At 41.7% G+C, this 23,269-nt stretch overlaps 1 protein-coding gene across 1 annotated transcript; it reads left to right on the forward strand.

Moving 5' to 3' along the window:
• The first annotated feature begins 417 nt into the window (after positions 1-417).
• Positions 418-21,518, forward strand: LOC123022370 (cilia- and flagella-associated protein 91-like). The gene is made up of 6 exons (XM_044428063.1): positions 418-544; positions 9,322-9,398; positions 12,443-12,600; positions 17,892-17,975; positions 19,205-19,261; positions 20,180-21,518. Exons 1-6 carry the CDS (start codon positions 448-450, stop codon positions 20,391-20,393), a joined length of 687 nt encoding a protein of 228 aa, XP_044283998.1. The 5' UTR covers positions 418-447; the 3' UTR covers positions 20,394-21,518.
• Positions 21,519-23,269: the final 1,751 nt, after the last annotated feature.

The raw sequence follows: 23,269 nt of genomic DNA on the forward strand, positions 1-23,269 counted from the left end.
GGCGGTGGACCCAAGAGGCTCGTTCTGTGCGAGAACAGCATTGTGTGTGACATCTTTGTGTCTCTGTTTCTACAAGGGCTATAGACTTGCTTTAAAAAAAGAAAACTGAGAATCTGGGCTACCTCGTGGCCCCCTTGAGATTGAAGGTAGGGATGAGGCTGTAGCCCCCTTATTATTCATTAGTTGTATTTATGTGCCACCCACTCAGAGGCTCTTTGAGCGGCTTACAATAAAGCACTTAAACAATTTCAACCCGGAGCAAAGCAGCACGTACCACGCCAAGTATCTCAGAAGCTAAACCATCTGCCGCCGGCCTAATCGACTCTTCCCATTTCTAGTCTATGACGTCGGGCGGCCCGCCCATTCCTTCCTGGACTCCGCTGTTGCCATGGGAACAGCATCAGCTCAGACGCGTCGAGAAGCGGTGGAAGCCGAAACGGCGCCGAGATGAGCCGCTCGGTAACGGTGGCGCGGCCGCCGGCTCCCTCCGGGGCCCGGTATCGCAGGGCCATGGCCCCCAACCGGGCCTTCGATTTCCTCTACGGTAACTTGTTGGAGAGCCGCGAGAGGGGCTGGGCTGCCTGGCGGGGTGCAGAGGGTTCTGGCTTGATAACAGATGGCGGCAGGACGGAGGGAGGGAGGGAGGGAGGGAGATGATATGACATTTCTCCCCTCCGAATAAGATCTTAGAGACATTTTGATTTCTCCATTGTTTATTACTAACAGTTCTCATTTCCGGACAGGAGTGGGAAAAACCTAGAAAGTTAAAAGCGAACTCAGAAGGTTAGACACCGAATGTCCACAAACGAATCCATACTTATATGATCCTAATGGGCACCAGCTACTTCCTGTCTACCTTGAATGGGTTTTTTCCATACGCTTAAAAAAGCTGAACAGGTGCCACTCAACTTCCAGGTTATGCCCAATGTCGTGTGTGTGTGTGTGTGTGTGTCCCCTTCCGGGGGACGGAGTGAAACAATCGAGGAACCCTCGATTTTAGCTAGATTGTGATTGGGCAGTAGCGTGCCTCCTTGTCCCTATCAAAACACAAAGGGCACACACAAGGGAAGTAACTTGGAGATCCGCCAGGAGAGGGCGGGCTGCCGAAGGTGCGCTGTCCACCTTGCCCATTGCCCGCTCCTCACGCCGCCGCCACAACCAGCCCGACCGCACGCGTTGATGCCTGTCCCGAGTGTTGTCCTTTTCGGTCCCGTGCTGGACACATCGCTTTAGGAGCACCTGCCAACTCACGGTTAGCCCGCATTAATAGCCGACTGGCAGATGCTCCTGAGCAGAGGTGTCTTGGCAAGGTGATCTCCTGGGACACCTCCCCAGTTGCCACAGTGGGTGAGTCTGAGGAAAGATGATGATGATGATGATGATGATTTCATTTCTATGCCGCCCCTTGCCGAAGCCTCGGGGCGGCTTACAACACAATAAGATACATTGAAATAAAATAGAACATAATAAATTACCACTAAATACAAAAATACAAAAAATACACTGAGATACAATAATATAAAATTAAAATTAACAGTATAAAATAAGTAAATAAAGAATATAGGAGGAGAAAAGAGAGGGAAGAAGAAGTTGCCCTGGCCAGATCATATATTTTAACAATTAAAATGATGTTTAAATAAAAAGGTCTTTACCTGGCGCCGAAAAACCAGTAACGACGGTGCCAGGCGGACCTCTTTGGGGAGTGAATTCCATAGGTTGGGTGCCACCGCAGAGAAAGCCCTCCTCCGAGTACTTACTCTCCTAATTTCTTTCATGGAGGGTTCCCGGAGAAGGGACTCTCCCGCAGATCTCAAGGGGCGGTCAGGCATATACGGACGTAAGCGCTCGTTCAGGTAGCCAGGACCCAAGCCGTTTAGGGCTTTATAGGTCATAATCAACACCTTGAATTGGGCCCTGGCTTCAATGGGAAGCCAGTGAAGCTGACGGAGGACTGGAGTCATGTGAGCATAACGCCCCGTCCCCGTCAGCAACCAGGCAGCTCTATTTTGCACCAATTGAAGTGTTCGGACCGTCTTCAGGGGAAGCCCTACATAAAGCGCGTTACAGAAGTCTAGGCGGGAAGTCACCAGCGCGTGTGTCACCGTCGCCAGGCAGTCGTACTCCAGGTAGGGGCGCAGCTGATTAATCAGCCAAAGCTGAAGGAAGGCGCTCCTCGCCACCGCTGTCACCTGAGCTTCCAAAGAAAGCTCCAGGTCGAGGAGTACTCCTAAGCTGCGGACCTTGTCCCTAAGAGGGAGCGTTGCACCATTCAGGACCAGGTCAAATCCACCCTCTCCGAAGCTCGATCCGCCAACTAACAGGACCGCCGTCTTGTCTGGATTGAGTTTCAGTTTATTGGCCCTCATCCATTCCATTACCTCGGCCAAGCACTGGTTCAGCACAGCCACTGCCTCACCTGGATTAGTGGAAAACGAGAGGTAGAGCTGGGTATCATCAGCGTATTGATGATTCCGCAGCCCACACCTCCTGATGACCTCTCCCAGCAGTTTCATATAGATGTTAAATAGCAGAGGGGATAGAATGGAACCCTGTGGTACTCCATGGCATAGCTGCCATGGCGCAGAGACATAGTCCCCCAGCACTACCTTCTGGAATCGACCGTTGAGATAGGAACAGAACCACTGCAAAGCAGTGCCTCCAACCCCCAATCCCGCTAGCCTATCCAGAAGGATACCATGGTCGATGGTATCGAAAGCCACCGAGAGGTCCAGAAGAACCAACAGGGATGCACTCCCCCTGTCCTTCTCCCTGCACAGGTCATCGTACAGGGCGACCAAGGCAGATTCAGTACTGTACCCGGGTCTGAAGCCGGACTGAAAAGGATCCAGATAATCAGTTTCATCCAAGAGTGCTTGGAGTTGTCCCGCCACCACTCGCTCCAACACCTTGCCCAGAAACAGGATGTTGGCCACAGGTCTATAGTTAGTGGCCATCTCTGGATCCAGTGACGCTTTCTTCAGGACTGGTCGTATTACTGCCTCCTTTAAAGGGGCAGGCACTTGACCCTCCCTCAGAGAAGCGTTAACCACTTCCAAGATCCAGGTCCCAATCCCGTGCTTGGAGTTATTTATTAACCAAGACGGGCAAGGATCCAATAGGCAAGTGGTGGGACGTACTTGTCCAAGCACCTTGTCCACATCATTGGGCCGCAATAACTGAAATTCATCCAATAATTCTGGACCAGACGGCAGCATTGGCGTCTCCCCAGAGACCTCTGATTCATTAGTGGAGTCCAGCTCGTGACGAATCTGAGCGATTTTCTCCCTGAAATGCCTGGCAAAGTCGTCACAGCGGGCCTTTGAGGGTGGCATCGGATCTTCCTTAGGACCCGGGCGAACCAGGCCTTGTACCACTCGAAAAAGCTCCGCCGGACGGCATTGTGAGGAGGCAATGGAAGCGGAAAAAAACTTCTTTTTCGCTGTCTTCACCGCCACAGCATAGGCCCGATAGTGGGCTCTCAAGTGTGTTCGGTCAGATTCATCCCGTGATTTCCTCCACCTACGCTCTAGTCGTCTCCCAACCCGCTTCATCGCCCGCAATTCAGGTGTATACCAAGGTGCCATCAGAGTTGGGCATTTGAGGCTGGCCAGCTCCACAGTCTCTCATTGTCAAAAATTGTGGGGTTTACTTAATTTTGTTAACATTTTAAAGTGGCTTTATGACGTGCTTCTTGCATCTACTAGAAGAAATAAAAGAGTGTTCAGTAATCCTTATATTACTCTGGATGGATTGGGAATGGAGATAGAATACCATCCAACAAACCTGCAATGAAGTTCTGTGGAGTTATTCTTGTATTGCTGGTTGGGGATAAAACTTGATGAATTACACAACCATTACATTCCCTATATTGTAGGTGGTAGGGGGTAACATGGCAGAGAGGCAGAAATTCTTTTCTTCTTTTCTTTTCTTTTCTTTTCTTTTCTTTTCTTTTCTTTTCTTTTCCTTCCTTCCTTCCTTCCTTCCTTCCTTCCTTCCTTCCTTTCTTTCTTTCTTTCTTTCTTTCTTTCCTACAGAGTGAGTCAGAAGGCCTCCAGGGCCATCTAGTCTGACCCCTGGCTCCAGCCAGCTCCACTCATGACATGCCTACCATGTGCATATCCAGCCAATCCTTGAACACCCTCATCGATGGGGCTTCAACCACCTCCTGTGGAAGCCCATTCCATACCCTAGGGGTCCTAACAGTCAGGAAGCACTTCCTGGCATTCAAACTGAACCTTGGTTTCCTGGGCTTTGCTCCATTGGAACTCATCCTGCTCTCATCCCCCTGAGAAAAAAGGTCACAACCCACCTCCATGTGACACCCCCTCACATACCTATATGTTGCTAGGTATTTTATGGTCCCCTCTGAATATCCTCTTCTCAAAACCAGTTCCCTCAGGCTCTCCTCATATGGCTTACCCTGCAAAACAGCCACCATCCCTGTGGCCCTTTGCTGCACTGACTCTAACCTGGCTATATCCTTTCTGTAATGAGGGGCCCAGAACTGAACACAATACTCCAGTTGTGGGTGCACCAGAGTCATATAGAGTGATAGTAATACCTCTGAATCTAGAAGCCATGCTTCTGGCTATACATCCAAGGTTGGCGTTCGCCCTCTTGACCACCGTGTCACACTGCTGACTCATGTTTAGCCTGCAGTCAACCAGTACCTCGAGATCCCTTTCACAAGTGCTGCTCTTCAGCCACTTGTCCCCTAACTTGTACTTATGACACCCATTCCTATGCCCCAAGGACAAGACCTTGCACTTATCCACATTGAATGCCATCCTGTTCTCTCCTGCCCACTTTCATAGTCTGTCCAGATTCTTTTGGATCTGGAGTACCTGCTCCTCAGTTGTGGCCACTGCCCCTGTTTTAGTGTCGTCTGTGAATTTGATCAGCAGACTGTTCACCCCTTCTTCTATGTCATTGATGAAAAGATTGAACAGGATCAGCCCCAGGACAGAGCCCTTGGGGACCTGGCTTGTCACTGGCTGCCATCCTGATGATTCCCCACTGATGGTTACCCTCTCCTTTTGGTCCGTCAACCATGCCCTAATCTATTGGATAGTGCATTGGTCTATCTCAGAACTCCTCAATTTCTCAACCAGGATATCATGGGGCACTTTGTCAAAGGCCTTGCTGAAATCCAGGTAAACCACATCCATCTAGTCACCTTGAAACCTTCTCATCGAATTCCACAAGATTTGTCTGGCAGGACCTGTTTTTGTGGAAGCCATGTTGTGTGGCTGCCAGCCCCCCTTCCTTATCTAGCATCACTAGATCTCTCGCTATTATGAACTTTTCCATTGTTTGTTCTACAATGGGCCTAAGGCTAACTGGTCTGTAATTCCCCATGTCCCTTCTACTACCCTTTTTGAAAATTGGGACCACTGTCGCCACCCTCCAGTCCTCTGGAACTTCACCCGTTCTCCAGGAGGTCTCAAAAATGGAGGCCAGTGGGTGTGAGAGAACCCCTGCCAACTCTCGAAGTACTCGTGGGTGAAACCCGTCAGGGCCCAGCGCCTATGTAACATCCAGTGCCCTGATGAGCTTCTCAACGTCTATGGGGGGTGACTCTAATCTGTGTCCCTAAGTCCCCAGCCTCATCGACTCTCCCATGCAGATCTCCTCCACCCTGTTTGGGGGAGAACACAGAGACAAAATAGTTATTTAGCATCTGTGCCTGTTCCCTCACATCAGTCACTGGATCCCCTTCCTCCTTTCCACTGCCTGTCTCCCCTTCCTCTTGCTATTTACATGTTGATAGAAGCGCTTTTTGTTGCTCCTGATATTCTTGGCAAGTCTCAGCTCATAACCAGCCTTAGCCTTGTGAAGAATCCTTCTGCAATGGGTCTCCTCCTCCCAGTATACCTGTTCGTCTACCTTCCCCAGCGCCCATTTCATATGGAGGTTCCTTTTACACCTAATGCCTCTTACCACTTCTCATCCACTGTGGTGCTCTTCTTCGCTTCCCCATGTGGCTAACTAGCAGTATTGTCAAGGCTTGCACCTCCAAGACCTCCATTTTAGTGCCATCAACTCCTCTTGAACTCCCTTGCCTTCCAGTAACCTATCCCAGGAGACTTTCCTCAGTCTGGCCTTCAGTTGGCCAAAGTTGGTCTTCATGAAATCCCAGCTCCTAATACTTGACCTGCCACTCATCCCATTCCCCTGATCTCAAAGCAAATGATGGAGTGATACTTGCATCCAAAACTCCCATAATCTGCACCCCATCTATCAGCTCCTCCCTGTTGGTCAAGACCAAGTCAAGGATATTTCCTCCCCTCGTCGCCTCCCAGACCCTCTGCGTGAAAAACCTTCCCTCTAGAGCATCTAGGAAATGAGGTGACCTGGCTGTTGTCGCCAAGTCATTCTCCCAATTAATAACTAGGAGATAGAAATCTCCCACAATTACCATGTCCTTCCTCTGAGATACCCTGTGAATCTGGTCTGTCAAGGCATCGTCCAGAGTCTCAAGTTGACTTGGAGGGCAATAACATACCCCCACTGTCAGGTCCCTCTCCCTGTTGAAACCCTTTAGTTTCACCCAGACCACCTATACCAGATCCCCATCTGCACCACAATCTATCTTGTTGCATCCTATCCCTTCCCTGACATATAATGCTATGTCCCCTCTTTCCTTCCTGTCCTTTCTAAACAGGTCATATCCCTCTGTGTTTACATTCCAATCTTGCCTTTCATCCCTCCAAGTTTTTTCTCTGCCAGGTCATACCCTCTATTCCCAGGAGAGCCTCAAGCTCTCCTGCCTATTACCCATGCTCCTAGCATTGGAATACATGCATCTCAGCTTCCCACGGCTTCCTTTCTTCGGGTCCCCTGGCCTCCTCCTTCCTCACATTTTCCCTGATACTGGCAAGATAATTCAAGATAATTCTATTATTCAGGGCAAAGTTATTGTCCCAATATTGAAGACTGAAGTGGGAATTAACAACCACTCTATATCGCCATAGTTCAAATGGGGACTGTGATTGATGGTAGCTTGCAATAAGTTTCTAGACTTTGAAAACCATCATTTACTGAACTTGTATTGATAAGTTACAGCATCACAGGCAGAGCATCACTGAAATAATTGCTGTTTTTCAGGATACAACACATGCTGTACCTATATAGACAAACTATAAAATAATTACAAAGCAAGATTACAGCTATCACGGGTGAAATTATTCTGTTAATACTGTCCATGCTGTCATTTGTTCATTTAGTGCCGTTACAAACTGCTGAAAGAGAGGACTTTGCACTGAATGGCTTACAACCTTTAATTTGATACATGTTGAAATCAGCTGCATATTGCTGCATTTGCTTGCATGCAGACATGTTACCCCTTTACCACCTTATGTGCTGGTATATAAGATGGAAATTCTAAATCAGACTGGAAGCTAAGGGGTGACTGATGTCACCCCAGCCATTTCAAATTTTTGTTGTGCCCCTGAGTAGTACACCTACAGCTGGGCTGTATGTTTCAAGTGTGGACTGTTTTATTAGATACATGAGGAGCTCATACCTTGTTTCTATGCAGCAACATACTTCCAGAAGACTTCAGGAAATGTATTTTTGCTTGGAAACACTCCTCACATGGCCTTTTTTCTTGTTAAATGTAATTTTTGCAGCCATGGCAGTAAATCCAGCAGTGGTGCAGGACATGATAGGAGCTGTAAAACAGCAGGCATGCCCTGGCTACATGTTGTTCACCCATGTGTGAAGTGAGTGCTTTCCTCACTGGTACAAGAATGTGGTGGTAGCTCTCTTGTAACAGTGGCGATACTGTTGGAAAGCTGAGAACAAGACAAACAGGAAGCTCTCTATAATCTTCTACAAAGAAAAGCTAGTATGTCAAAAAGAAGTGTAGTGCTTCTACAGTGGTTCTGCCTGCCATGCTGAGTTTCTGTGTTATGGGTCTTTTCCTCCTATGGGGGAACATACCATCATCAGACTCTTCACCTACCTTCTAGAGTGGTTCAGTCCACAAAAAGGTTACATCCTAGATGAGAACTAAGCCAGCTGATATGCATGTGTATTCATTTATTTATTTTATGTAATAAAATACATAAATGCATATGTATTTTATTCACTGCACATCCCTTTTGGTTCAGTCCATCTCAAGCCAGCTGTGCAATTAATTCCAGTTCAACCCACTGCTGCATGCATATTGGTACTGAGGCAATTTTCATCCCCTCATTGCTCCTGCATGTTTCATTCTCCTGGGAGGTCAGGTTTGCAAGTTTGCACATGACATTTAATATAGATCATGAAATAGGACTTCCTGTTGCTTTTTATCCTGTATTAACATCCATACATAGCACAAAAAACATAAAGGAGGACACTGGCTTTGTCTAGGCCTCACCTTGACAGGAAACCCAACTAAGTGTGAGAGTATTAATCAAAACCTATTATACATACAGGGCCAGATCACCATTCCCATGCTCTGCCCCTTGCTTGACTTTGGAATACTGCTTCCAAAATGCTGCCTCCTAAAATGTATTTCTGCATAATTAAAAAAGATAAAGGAAAATAAATTATGATTTTTTCCTTTATAGCTATTGTTTTTCTAATATGCAAAAGTATACTATTCTAATCAAAGAACTGAATATCAGTGCAATCCTATCCATATATACTCAGAAGATAAGCCCCACTGTGACTGTCTAGGAAATGTGTTCAAAATTGCAGTTTAAACATGTTTATGCATAGTGAATGAAGATTTATTTAAATAGGTACCCAATCTAACTGTTATAGTCCTCTCACAGTGATTCATTTTTCAATTATTCCATAAGAATTGTGAAAACGGGAAGGAAAACCACATTGCATTTCTTATTGTACCTGTCACATGGGAAGATACTAGTCTGAAATAGATTTGATTTGCTATAACCTCTAAATCCCTATGGTTGGTATGGCAAAGTTTCATCTGCAAGCATAATTTGAATTTATTTACAAACTCTGTGATAATGCATGCTTTGATCTGTGTTTGGTTTTGCCAATTGTCACTGCAGAAATTGGTCCAATACGAAAGAATAATTTGCCTTCTAGCAGCTTAATCACGATTATGATACAAACACTGGCATGGAATTGTCTCCAGGAATGTTGTCAGTCTTCATTTTATGGACTTTAAAGTGCTGAACAGCGTCCTGTTGATTTGTAATTTTCTTTGCTAGGTTTAATTTATATCTACTAATTAGACAATAAATTAGCACAAGTTTAAACAGAGTTCTGTAGTCTATTGATCCCTCCCAAAATTTATGAACATATTTCCATTTGTTTATGATACTGAATTTATTCATTTTTTAAATATTTCATTTATTTTAGATCCATTATATACACTATCAAGTGAGAGAGACCATGCACAGGCAACTATCCAGGCGCATCTAATGCACGATGAAATGGTAAATGAATATAGTCTGAGATGGTTGTTACAGAACATTTCTTTTGCACTCTTGTTTAAAAAAACTACTTGATGTGGCTTGGAGTTAAAGAAATAGACTTAAAAGATAGGTCATCATTTATGCATTATGTAATATATATATGGCACTAATACCTATCCTTCTGCCAACTTATTTATTTATTTCTATACCATCCCATAATCCAAGGGTTATCTGGGAAGCATTTAAAATTAATGCTGATGAGAAAATTCTGTATGGCAGAAGTTGTCAATTTGCACTGAGAGACACGCTAGAAATAGAACTAGAAATAGAAATATAACAGCCTTTTTGGTAAAATAGTTACATTAAGATAATGTTGTTGTTTCATTTCTCTACCACCCCACAGCTAAAGCTCTCATGCAAGGTATGTAAGAGCCAGTATGGTTTAGTAGTTAAGAGTGCAGGGCTAGGATTCAGCCATGGAGCTCACTGGGTGAGGTTTGGGCTAGCCCAACCTACCTCACAGGGTTATTGTTGCACAGATCAGATAGAGAGGAGGAGAATTATGTCAGCTGCCTTGAGTTCCTTGAAAGCAAAATAGGCAGGGTTTAAATATAATAAATTAAAAATAAATATATAGGACTAATATAGATAATTACTGTCTGTCCATGGCTACTGTGACACATTTATTTTGTGCTACTGTTATACAATTTATAGTGCAAAACTGTAACATAGCTCATTTGTGAGGTTTCAATGTACATATAAAGTGGGAATGCAGAATTTCTTTCAGCCAAAAAGCCAGTTTCAGAAAAGATCTCCAGGGCTACATTTTGGGTGTGGATAGGACTGAAGGCAAAAGAGGGAACAAAAATTCTTCAAAACTTACTTTAGTTTAAAGCTCCTACTGCTTTAGAAGAGATATTTTTATCCTTGAAGGAGGTTGTGGTTATTAATTCATTCTGTAATTTTTAAGACTTGGAGAACAGGTGAGATCTTGTCAAATATGGCCCACATGTTAGAGAAAAAGGAAAGGAAGCTACTGACCAGTCAGCTTGATGTCAGTATCATGAAACAGGACCCAGCTGTTTTAATGGATCACCAGCTGATTATGATCCAGCAGCATGATATGGTAACTTAAGAAAGCTAATGTAACCTTGGGCTGCCTTAACAAAAGAATAGCTTTTAGATCACATGAAGTAATATTTTTGCTCTATTCTGCATTAGTTAGTCCACAACTGGAGTATAGTACTGGGTCCACTTCTGGACAATCTTCCAGGAAGGACAGTGATAATTGGAGCTCATCTAGAAAAGAGCAACCAAGATGGCAAAGGGGTTGGAAAGAAGGTTGTAGGAGGAATTATTGGAACAGCTGGATACACTGAGTATAGAGAAGAGAGGATTAAGGGGAAATATGATGGCAGTCTTTAAATAGCTGAAAGGTTGTCATGTAGAAGAGAGAGCAAGACTAGAAGCAACTGGTAAAAATTGCAGGGAAGCAGATTTTGAATAAATATTAGGAGAAATGTCCAAACAATGAGAGTTATTCAGCAGCAGATTGCCTTTGCAGTGGTGGATTCTCCTTCACTGGAAGTATCTAAGCAGAGGCTGGATGGCCATCTGTTAGGGAGGCTGTAGCAGCACCCTGCAGTGCAGAGCCAGCACAGAGCAGGCAGGTGGACTAGATAAACTCAGAGTCACTTGATAGGATTCAACTTTTTTTGGAATTGGGAGAAGCTGTGCAAAAACCAAGAAACCACCAAATGATTTGTGGATGGGTGAAAGGGAGTAGGGCCAGGTGATCATTTGAGGAATCTGAGGGGGCCAGAATGGACTCTAAGTAGGCTGCATTTAGCCCATGGGCCTGTGGTTCTCTGTCTCTGAAGTAAAGTCCAAGCAGTGATTATGTTTAGCAATCTACTATATATTAAACTCCTCCATTCCATCTTACAAATGTACTCCCTGCCATCCTTAGATGAATTCAGATCCTGGGACCGAGAAAACATCAGAGACTGGCTTTTTGCAAAGGATGCCAAGAAAGATGCCTCTGTAGCTCAATCTTCCAAATTTTCATCTTGGTACCATCAGTATAAAAAACATAGAGGCTTTTCCCAATATCTGGCTAATATAACCAGTGCTCCATTGAGGAAAGCTTTAACATCTTTGCATCTGCAGACAATGGCCTCTGCTTATCTTGAAGGGAGATACTGTAAGCTCCCTGTTGAGCAATGCCTCTGCCCTTGTGGTGTTGGTCAAGTGGAGGACATTATTCATTACATCCTCCACTGCCCCATTTACAATGAGATCAGGAAGAAATTACTAAATGTAGAAGCACTTAAGGGCTCAGATCTTGAAAAACTAATTTACCTCCTTGCAGTTGTGTTTCCAACTGTTAGCAATCAAGTTGCCATCTTTGCCTTGCTCTCATTTAAACTTAGAAAGAAATGTTTAAGTTCTTAGTTGTAGCACTGGTTTTACTTTGTTGTAATTTATTATTTACAACTTTTATTACCCCATTTTATAATCTCACTAATTCATGGTTTCTATTACTATTTTATTGTATTTTATGTACTTTTTATGTTATGATCTATGGTTACAACAGTAAATTTAATTCATACATCGTTCATACTATGTATTATCAAAGAAAGAATTCTGTTTTCAGAAACAATTGCTTATATCTTGGAATGCATGGAAAATGCTTTCTTAATAGATTAGCCTTGTAACTGTTTCAGTGGTAATGGTCCATGCTTCTCCATACTCAGAAAAAGGGGATCTGATGAGGTCACAAGCAAGGATTTATGTGAACAGGACAGGGCTTTGGGATATCATCCAGCCCCTCACTCTGGAACAGTTAACATCTTTCCATCAAATAGAAGGAAAACAAAAAACAAAAACCCTCCAGGGCTTAGAATCTTCTCCACGTGTATGAACTGCAAACTCTGGATGATTCAGAAGTTTTGTTTGTTAACCTAATGTTGTATGTTTATACAAATATTTGGTCTGGCTAGCATGGTATTTTTCATATATTCATATACAATATTGTCCTTTCCTGTCTTTTTTCCATAAAAAAGAGGAAAATGCCAGAATTTAAAGCCATGTTTAGTAACCTGATTCACTATTCACCATATTCTGTGCAATTGGAAGAAAAAAATCCAGTTCCTCCATTCATTGACCGAAGGTGGAGAGGAAAGGCAGAGCGGCGTCTTGAGGCTTTTCAGAGGCTTGCCATGTAAGCATCTTTCTCTTTTGTATGCTTTTTAAAACCACTGCATTGTTTATGATTACTCTGATGTCATGTTGTGTGTGTTGTGTCGTGGTTGTTATGGTTTCTTTGTTCTTTGTAAGCCATCCGGAGACTTTTAGTAATGGGGCAGCATAGGAAAAAATTCAAATGCATAAATAAATAAAAAGTCAACTGCTCTAGAAAATTAGTCAAGACAGTATAGTGTGACCCATTAACCGCTTTGAATACTGTAAAAAGATTGCATGTTAAATCCTCTTCTTCATTGCCTAAGGACACAGATGTACATTCATTTTTTTCTGTCCTGAATTAATGTGGTCCCATGGACCTCATGGCCAGTTCAAACATATTCACTTCTCTAATAATATTATTAATAATAATATTGATGTTATTTTTCTACTACCCAATAGTACTCATAAATAATAATAATACTACCCAAAGTTCTATGGGTAGTGTACAACAATTGATAAAATCTTATATAAAATATAAATAATATTAAAAGCATCATTCAGTTTCACTGGAGTTTTAAAGTCAGATAGTAGCAACTCAAAACAGCTTAAAAACAGGTTCAGGCAGCTTGGCATACTAAAAACAGCTTTAGCATTTTTTAGAGCTATTTATTGCTATTAAATGCCTTGTCAAAGAGGGCACTTTTAGCCTGGTAACAAATGAACATTAAAGTTGCCACTGGCCAAACCTCTCTTGATGGTGGCATTTGGAGGAATGCCTCAAATGCTTTGTGTACTATCTGGGTAGATTGTGATGGGAAGAGATGTTTCATCAAGTATTCACTAGCATTTTTCTGGCAGACATAATGAGATGCCTCTATTCTCAGAATTTTAATGTAGGCACTTCCAAAAGAAGTACATTGGCAGAGTTATTTCATTGCTTAGGCTACTACAGGTGTCATTGGATGAATATATTGGCCCTCAGCTCCTGCTGTTGACATACTAATTCCAGTTGAAATACATTGCAGACATGCTTTCCTTGTTTGTCATGGTTTATCCACTTCGGTGGTGATAAAGATGAAACCACTGGCTGGAGGAAATACTACAAAAACCCTTTGCTTTTAAACCTGAAGTTTTCTTGTTAGGCATCATACCGGAAGATATTAACAGACAGGAAATGTATTTGATGTTACATTTAATCACAGTGGCGAGGATTGCATTTGCTCAATACTGGAAAAGTGAGGAACTACCCACTGATGAACTGATTCTAAGAAAGATTCTGGACTGTGCAGAAATGGGTAGATTGACTTTATCACTGAAGGAGAAAGAAGACACTGACTTCTATCAAACTTGGGATTTTTTTTATGATTGGCTGGAGAAACGGGACTTGGTGTAGATTTAGAGATGTTTTAAAATTGTTATAAGCTGATTTGAATATGATTATAGAATGTTAAAAAATATGTAGCAGGGGGCTGACCCTGTAAATCCGATGTATGTGATGATTGATGTTTTTAGTATTAGTTTAAAATTTTAATAAAATTTCTTTAAAAAAAAAAGATGAAACCACTGATCTCCTGGACATGAGCACAAAGCTTAAACTTTCCCAGATCAACCATTCCTTGTTAAGAAGTAATATTTACTTATTATAAAAAGTATTCTGACAGACAACCCTAACAATTAAAAGTTAAAATAATCACTCCAAATCCAGTGCAACACAAGCAAAACACTGCAGTTCTGTAAAGCAGTAAGTAAGAGTCCAGATGGTCAGACAAACTTAAAACCTGGAAACCAACAACAGAACTGGCATCAGTTTAGCTTAAAGTTCTTTCTAAACAGGCAGGCTTAACCTAGGGCTTAAAATTACCACATCAGAATCTAATGGGCACTGATAAGTTCCATAATGTTATTTCTAACTTAATGTTAATTTAAAGTATTCCTGGACTACCTTTCTTTCTGAAATACCAGGCCAGTAATAAAAATTAAAGAGGACACAACTATAATCTAATAAAATGATAAAACAACTGCAGGAAAAGAGATCAGAGGCAGAGAAGCCTAAGCTCAAAACAATATTGCACTTGAGTAAATGATAGTATTATCTGTGCTGATTTAGCTTGAATGAAGGACATCTCCACAAAGAAAGTCCTCTGCCTAGTTCTTACACAACAAACCTCCTCTGATAAAAAGACCCAGAGAAGATATGAAGACATGGGTAGCTTGGTATGAGGGAAACAATTGTTCATGTATTTGAGTCCCAAGCCATTTTGTGTTTTTTCATTTATTATGTATTGCACAAGTCCTTAGACTCTGGCAGAATTAAAACAAGCATATACAATCCGTTTAAAAAAGCCTGTCATAATACATAGAATTTATTAAAATTAATATATAAGTTGCTTAAAACAGGTTAGTATTACTAAGGTGCAGATAGAGAAAGTAAGCCAGTCCCAGTGGCAATGGTAAGGCTATCAGGCTGCAGTCATGCTCTCTGAACATTCTTAAGGATTTTCTACAATCTATTCCACCAGCTTCTCCCTGCACCTGGCTGCCTTTACTGCAAACAAGGCAACATTTTTTGTGACACGTCCATTCTCCCTCGAAGCCCAACTTTTCTTTCTATTCCCAGTACTTCATTTTCTTTAGGAAGAATTCTAAATAACATTTTCTAATGCCAGTATATAACTGGCAATATAGTACGTAAGAAGTTGAATCTTCCACATGTGATGATTTGCAGATGCACAGTCTATTTTGAACTGGAATACCATGAAATAGCTGAAGTTTCATCATTGATTCTTTTTGTTCAGGAAGAAGTCTGGTAAAAGCTTTCTGTTGTTCCATTGTCATAGGGTATGTCAGGCATTTTTCAAAATTTTGTTGATGTTTTGTTCCTGCTAGCCATTTACCCGTGTTTCAAAATGTAAGCATCAGCACTCTGAACTGGTTTCAGAAGGAAATAGGCAGCCAATGAATTAGAGTAATATGCTTTCATCTGGCAATAACAGTTAAAAGTTTGGCAGCTACTCTCTGCAACATTTGAAGTTTTCACGTTATCTTTAAGCAGGGTGGATACAAATCAATGATTTTTTTAAAAAATTGGACTTTTTATGTAAATTGAATTTTTTAAAATAAAATGCTGTTTGAGGAAAAGTCTATCTAAAGATAGTTTTCTATTTAGGATTTGTTATAGTCCAAAGGTTATTCATAATGTAATAAGGATTAGTTTTATTTATGTAACACAAAGCTATATATTCATGTAATGTTTAACTTTTTGGTAAATGAATTTGCTTAATCCATTTACAATGGCATGCTCTTCCAGGGGTTCCTATAAGATTATTGGACAATTTTTCTGTCTGGAAGATATTAGATACTTGGGTTTACAATGATTAAAACTGTGAATTTGTTCCTGCGGAGACCCCATGCCTCTTTTTCACAGCACAAATGTTATGAAATAAACATACAGAGTTGAGAAAAAGGCCTTAATTCTGTTGTTCCTTTGCAAATCTATGCCCACAGAATCAACCCCTTAACCCTTAAGTGCTAAGTTTCCAAAAATTCAAGGAACAGAAGCATCTCAGTAGAATAGATTTGCACAAGAAACTAAGTGTGAAGAGGGAGGGGCAAGCAGTAAAAGTGAAAGTGAAACCCTGAGCAGAATAATCCTCAAGTCTTTGGTTCTTTTTGAGTATAGCCTGAGGTTTATCATATTCTTACCCTGGAGGAGAAAGCCTATAATGGCAGCAGGCCATAAAAGAGACCCAGTTTAGGAATATTTTAATGAAGTTCCTCTACCTACAGGTAAGGCAGGCATGCATAGAGAACCATGATTTAAATCTAGCCTTATTGGCTAGTCATTTAAATCATGATTTAAATCAAACCTACCCTGTCTTCAAGGACAGCCCCATATGCAGTAATGCCATTAGGAGATTACTGGACTGTGTATCAGCATAGCCAGGTTATCCCTAGCCAAGTATGATAAAGGAGTACTAAATGAGGATAAGGAGATTACAGAGAAGCTTAATGAATTCTTTTCATCTGTGTTTACTGAAAAAGGTTTGGGGCAGATACCATTACTTGAAGTGATATTTTTAGAAAGTGTCTGAAGAATTGCAACAAACTCTGGTGATAATAAATGAAGTTATCACCAAAATATTAACCTTATCAACAAATTGAAAACAAATCCCTTTATCCAGAAGACACCCATCTGAGAGTTTTTTAAGGACTCAAATGCAGAATTGCTGATCTTCTAACAAAAATATGAAACCTGTCTCCAAAATTAGCCACTGTACCAGAGAACTGGAAAGTGGCCAATGCAGTGCAAATTTTAAAATGAATTCTTGATCCTCTAAAAACAGTGCCAGGTCAAGCCTACGCACTTGATCTTTTAGACGAGTGTTTCTGTCTTACATTGCTTAAGTTTCTGTCAGAGATGATAAACAATGGCCTAAAGTTTCTAGTGCCTTCTTAGGATCTGAAGAGAGAAGGAGATAAAGGGGGATGAGGTTTTTATCAGCATACCCAAACCTGCGGGCCATTTTCCTCAGGAATTTCATGTACCTGTTGAAAAATATTGGGAAAAGATGGAACTTTGTGTGAAACTGTAAGGCCTGGAGAGTATTCCCTTGTACCACCTTCTGGGTCTATCATTCTAGAAACAAGCTGAGCCACTTAAAAGATGCTTCTCATCACTATAAGGCAACTCTGAAGGATGCTATGGTCAATGGTATCAAACTGTGCTGAGAAGTACAGGAGAATCAACAGATTCACACTGCTGCTGTCCATCTCTCAGTGTAAGTCATCCATTACACTGTCCAGGCAGTTTCTCTCTCAAAACTGCACCAGAAATCTGACTGGAAGGGATCTAGATAATCAGTACCATCCAGGGGAAATCAGAACAACACCACCTGCAGATCACTAGACAAGTGTCCAATAAATAGCCAGTTTATTGTATTCCAGCAGAAGAATCAGGTCTTCTGCCACTCCTTATCTTCCTTGATCTGACCTGCCCAAAAGAAGGAACATTCAAGCATTACCAAATTTTTAATGGAGCCAAGAGAGCTACCTGGGCATCACTGATGCAAGAGTTAAACTGACATGTGCAAATTTATAGAGAATTATGATCTGCGGATCTGACCAGTTGATGTAGGTAGAACTCCTTGAAGAGAATCTCTTAAATGTGGCAAGCATCAGCACACCCTAGCTGGCAAGATATCAAAAATCTCACATCAGGGTAACTAATTGGAATTTTGCTAACCCTTTTTAAGAGGAAACTTAGTATAAATTCTGAATGGTCTTTTTTTTTGACATGTTATGATACATTTTATTACCTTTTCATTACAGATCTCAGCCTTCACTTCAGATACCTAGAATTGAGTATGAAGATCCTGAAGTTAGTGGAAGGAATCGCTGGAAGTATTTTGAAAGGTGGGAATTAAAAAGAGCTAATCAAATTTGATTGACAAGTGGCCTGTTTGCATGACCAAATAGACAATTGTTTTCACAAAGTACATGGGAAGCACTGGATTTGTCTGTCATATTCTCAAGGCACAAAAAAAGATACCACTCCTAGTTCTTCTTTGTGGTCTCTGTGCATCATCCATAAGGGCTATGCACCTGCGTGGGGTCCTTTGTCAGATAGAAAGAGATTCCCTAGCTAGATGTTTGGTGGGGGCCCAGTCCCCCTTCCCCTAGTGCGATGTAAAGGCCATTTTCTCCTGTTCATTTCTGACCACCGTCTTGCATGCCTTGGATTCATTCCTCTCTAGCTCTTCTCACTATCTAAAAACTTACTTTTTCTTCAACCTTGCTTCACAAAACTCAACTTTCTTTCACTTTTCAGCATTTCTAAACTTCATCTATCCCATCTTATAATTTTTTCTAAGCCTATCCATCTTACCTCATAACCTATTCTTACCATTACAGCTTTCCATTGTCTTTCCTACCCCCTCCCCTTCCCCACTTTATTCTACTCACTGATGGCATTCACAACTGTGTTCCGAAAGTGTGTGTGCTGTGGCACTGAGATGCCCTCAAGTGATGGGCACTCACTCTCTCTCTTCTGCTGGGAGAAAACCACAGGGTAGATTCTTGCCTACATTACCAAGCTATGATTAAGCAGGCAAGGAAGAACCAAGTGGGTCATCTGCATCATGACATGTAGATCAGGTCTTGCAGGTGGCAGATTCAATCAAGCCAGGTCCTTCTGCTTTGTGGGTAGCTCTGAGTGCTCGCCCTCCTTCAGCAGTTGCTGGGGTTTCACCAGCTGAGCAGGAAAAATCCACTCCAAAGGCCACCAAGAAACAGCTGAAAAAGAGAATCAAATGTGGTCAAACATCAACCCATGGCAGCTCAAAAATGGAGGGAAAAAGCAATGCAAATATAACTCATTAGATGTGCACAAATCTAATGACTTAACAAATCATGATTTGTTCAAACACCTCTAGAAATATTGAGCTCTCAATTCCCCATTTGTGCAGATACTTTGAACACTTTTGTAGAAGTTGAACCCCCCTTTCCCCAACTTGGTCCACTTTTGCCTTTCACATCTGGATGGTATCAAAAGTCCATCAAGTGCAAATAGAACAAGTTTTCCAGTGTCATATTCTGCTTCCTGCTCCACTGGTTACGCTAAACACATTCCTCTGTCTTTTCAGGCCTTTCATCCCATTTCACAAGCCGATTCCACTGAATATTGTTTATGCAGTGTCAAAGTGAGTAGTGTTACATTGGTACAATGGTTTATCTTCATAGAGGGAGAAAGCTATTGCACTGTTTCTCAGGAAACTGTTTTTTTAAATGCTGAAGCAATATTGAAAGCAGCTGCTTTCCCCCAGACGTACCTATATGCCACCAAGCGATCACCTCGGAGCCTCCTCTTCTCCAGGCTGAAAAAACCAATTTCCCACAGTCTTGCCTCATATGGCTTTCCCTGCAGTCCGCCCACCATCCTTGTGGCCCTATGCTGCACTGATTTTAACCTGGCTATTTCCTTCCTGTGATGTTTAAAGTAGTTCATAGTATATTATGACCTTAAACTTTGCATACAGAATAAAATTAGGTCTAGGCTAGTGGTCAGTATCCAATGCTACCTACTACCACTTCTGTTCTGTGAGTGCCCACCCTCACCATTGAACAAGCACTGCTCACTGTTTGCACAGTGAAGATTTGACATGTCAGGACACAAGTCCTGAAACACACAGAAATACTCCTTTCTGCAATGGTGTAGGTTGGTAGAGCTTCATTATCTGTGCTGACCTGCTTTGTACCCAAGATGAGTGTTTATGCTTATTTTGACCTGCTCCCAGAAGCACTAAATCTCAGTTGTGTGAGCAATGGGCATTGGGAGAGCTGTCCAGAATGTGGGACTATGACCATGGAGGTTTGGTTTTAAATCCTTGTTCCCAGACTATCCCAGCACCCATTCAGACTGGTCCTACCTCAGGACTGTTGTGAAGATAAGGAGGATTATGATGAAGATAAGGAGAAGATATGACCACTTGAGCTTCTTGGCAATATAGTATGATAAAAATGCAATAAACAAAATAGAAAATAAGATGAGGTATCTATAATTTATGTTTAAATGTGTGAAGACATTCTAAAATAGTGTCTGGTTCTTATTTGCCTTTTAGGCCAGATCCATTCACTCATCAAGCTCTACTAAGGGACAAACCAGCCTATCTCATTTCACGAACTGTGGGTACACAAACAGATTACCGGGACGGTGAAGCTCAGACAGATCCCTATAGCCCAGAATATGTGGTCCCTTCAGGTTCAATCCCTGAGTTACTGACTCTTGCCACACTGACTTGGGGTGAGTTGAACAAAGTATTGATGATTATATGAGGCACAGGAAGCATAATGTTCCATATTATTAGTGGTTCAGTCTTTTTCCCTTGTTCTGGCAGCATTGCTATGTGTTTGAATTTTTAGGAAAAAAATCTGAGTGCTCAGATATGTTCCCAGCATTTGTGCTGGTTATAAGTTCTTTAAATAATAGAGTTTCAGCAATTCCAAACTCTCAAGTGCTAACCCTCAAGCTCATTATCCCAGAAGCTCAAACTCCAAACATGCTAAGCACTCCAACAACCAAGAGGTACTTTAATCATCTAGATTTTTAAACACACCCCACAGATCTGCCCCTCTTCTACACATTCCAGCCAAATCCACTACCTCACACTCTCCACAGGATCACCATGCCAAACAATCTTGGGGAGCAACATACCTCAGTGGCCTTGAAATCCTCTGCTAAGGCATTAATGCACACTGCCAGCAAGAACAAGTTCTGGCCTTGCATCTACAAAAGAAAGTCCTAGTCCCAGTCCAACATCCAGGCAGCAAACATTCCTGTTGCTTTCTAATCTTACTCTGCATTCTAGAGATACAAACAGATTCCTGTTCAACACAGGGAAACTAATGTGCAAAAGAAAAAAATGGTGGATTTTCAACAGTGGTGCCCTGTATCGGCAGGAAAGATGCAAGTCCTGTGTTCACAGCTTGTCCTACTTTCACCACCCCGGGGCTACTTAGTGATAGATTTGGCCTGAACGGCTTACCATCTTTCTATTTGATTTTGCATTTCTCTTTTGAACAACAACTTGTCACTGCTCAGGCTGTCTACTAAACATACACGTCTTTTATCTTTGTCCAGTCCCTATGTTTCCTCAAAAACATCTAGCCTGTATAAACAGCCGCGTTTCATTTTTCAGACACAACCACCTCCATCAGCCTATTCAAACTTGCCTATTCAAACCTGCCCATTTCTCTCAACTCCTGGGCAAACTTTCTCTGGATCTTCTCTGAGTTCTCAGATTTGTTTGGCTAAGTAACATAAACAGTCACAAGGAATAGAGCTTTTAAGCATCACGTCTTCATCATTGAGTTTTTTAAAGTCTCCCCAGGGAAGAGCCAAGAAAATCTACTACCTTGTTATTGTTCTTCTCAATCCAATATAACCTCTTGTGTTTGAGAGTTAAAGATTCATCTTGAAAATGAGAGTTAGCATTCAAGTGGATAGCATTTGATAGGGAGAGAGCAACAATGTAGGGAAAATGGTCACCATCAGGCCTATAGCCTACAAAAATTCAGAGACCTACCTAGATAAACAATGGGAAATCAACATAAAAGCCACTACACTGCTTCCATGTCCAGATGCAGAGGTGAATTCTACAATTTTGTTTAAAAAAAAGAATGTCTGTCTAAAATTACAAGGGCAAGGCAGCTCACCATTTGAGTCAAATGGATGCCACCATAATTCACCTTAGGATCTTTAGAGATTCTGTCATAACTGAAGATGAAAATCTCATTGTCAGCTGCCACCCCTCACAGACCAGAAGAGAAAAATATATTATTATTTGGTCCTAATCTTGCATTAAAATCACCCATTGTAAATAGTTGGGCTCTGGGAAATTTAGATTCTAGCCCAATTATATAATTTTCCAAGTTTTTCCAGGCCTGATTTATACCATTCTGAGAGGGAAAAGGTGGAATATAAACATATAAACTTGGTTTCAAGATCAATATAACCAGCCATAGTTATTTTCCCACAGGAGAGGAGCAGGGAGACCCACTTAATAGATGTTTGAAGGGCTGTAGATATCAATATTGTCAGGCTGGACTTAGGTCTACCTTCCCCTTTAGTAAGCTCAGCAGGCATGTTATTTACTAAAACCCCATTTAAATAGATTATTATTAATTTTTTTGGTGGGCCAGGTTTCTTGAATAAAGATTAGTTCATGGGCTCTTAAATAGTCCAAAACCTTAGCATCATTTTGCTTGGAGGCCCACCCTGCTATGTTCCATGAGGATTGTCGCATGCCTCCACCAAATTTTTCTGTTTATCCCAAAGAACAGTTGTCAGGCAGTGGAGAGAAAACTTGGTCCAAACTCTGTCAAGCTATCTGATTCAGCTCCCTATTCTTATTGAGAAAAACACAGCCAGATCCTTTTTTTGGGGGGAGGGGGAGTTATATATTCAGTTTTAGAAGTTTAGAAGTTCAGTTTTAGAAGGATGTCAATGTGGGGAGCCATATTGTCCCAATTCTTCAGAGTGCTGGTATCTTCTTTGCAGCAATCCCGTACTGGTCATTGGGTCCTTCCAAGCGACAGTGAAATTGTATTCCTTGGTGGTAGAGTAGTTCATTGAAAGCCTGCTGGCTTCCAACCTTCTCACTGTTCTTATTATGTAACCTTGTCTGACTGCTAATTATCTCAGTGTCCCAAACCTGAGGTCTCACATTCTAGTCCTATAGTAGATAAGAACATCTTGTAGAGAAGAAAGACTGTTAATTATTTCCTAATTATTGGAGGCAGGGCTATGTAAGAATTTAAAAACATCAATTCTGGGTCTAAATCAACTCTTGGCTCATATATAATCTGTTGATCTTGCCCCTTTAAATTCTGATTAGGCCTCTTATAATGATATTTGTTTGACCTCCTCCAGGTTAACTAGTGGGCTAATCTCATTAACTCTTCTATTATTTCTTGGGTGTTTATGAAATAGAACAATGGGTGTAGTATTTTTGAAGAATTTAATCACTGTCAAGCCCACATTAAGAAATTTATTCCTGCCCTTGTATTTCAAAATATTACCGGCTAAAACTGCAGGATGGTAATTTCAAGCTTTTCCTGGCCCTGACACAGAGCTACAACCTGACGGCTTTTGCCTACGGTGCCATGCAGTGCTTAAACTGAACTACTCAGTGGCACAGATGCAGCTCTGA

This window comes from Varanus komodoensis, unplaced genomic scaffold (assembly GCF_004798865.1).
Source record: "Varanus komodoensis strain SLA01 unplaced genomic scaffold, ASM479886v1 scaffold19, whole genome shotgun sequence".
In the NCBI taxonomy this organism is placed as follows: domain Eukaryota; kingdom Metazoa; phylum Chordata; class Lepidosauria; order Squamata; family Varanidae; genus Varanus; species Varanus komodoensis.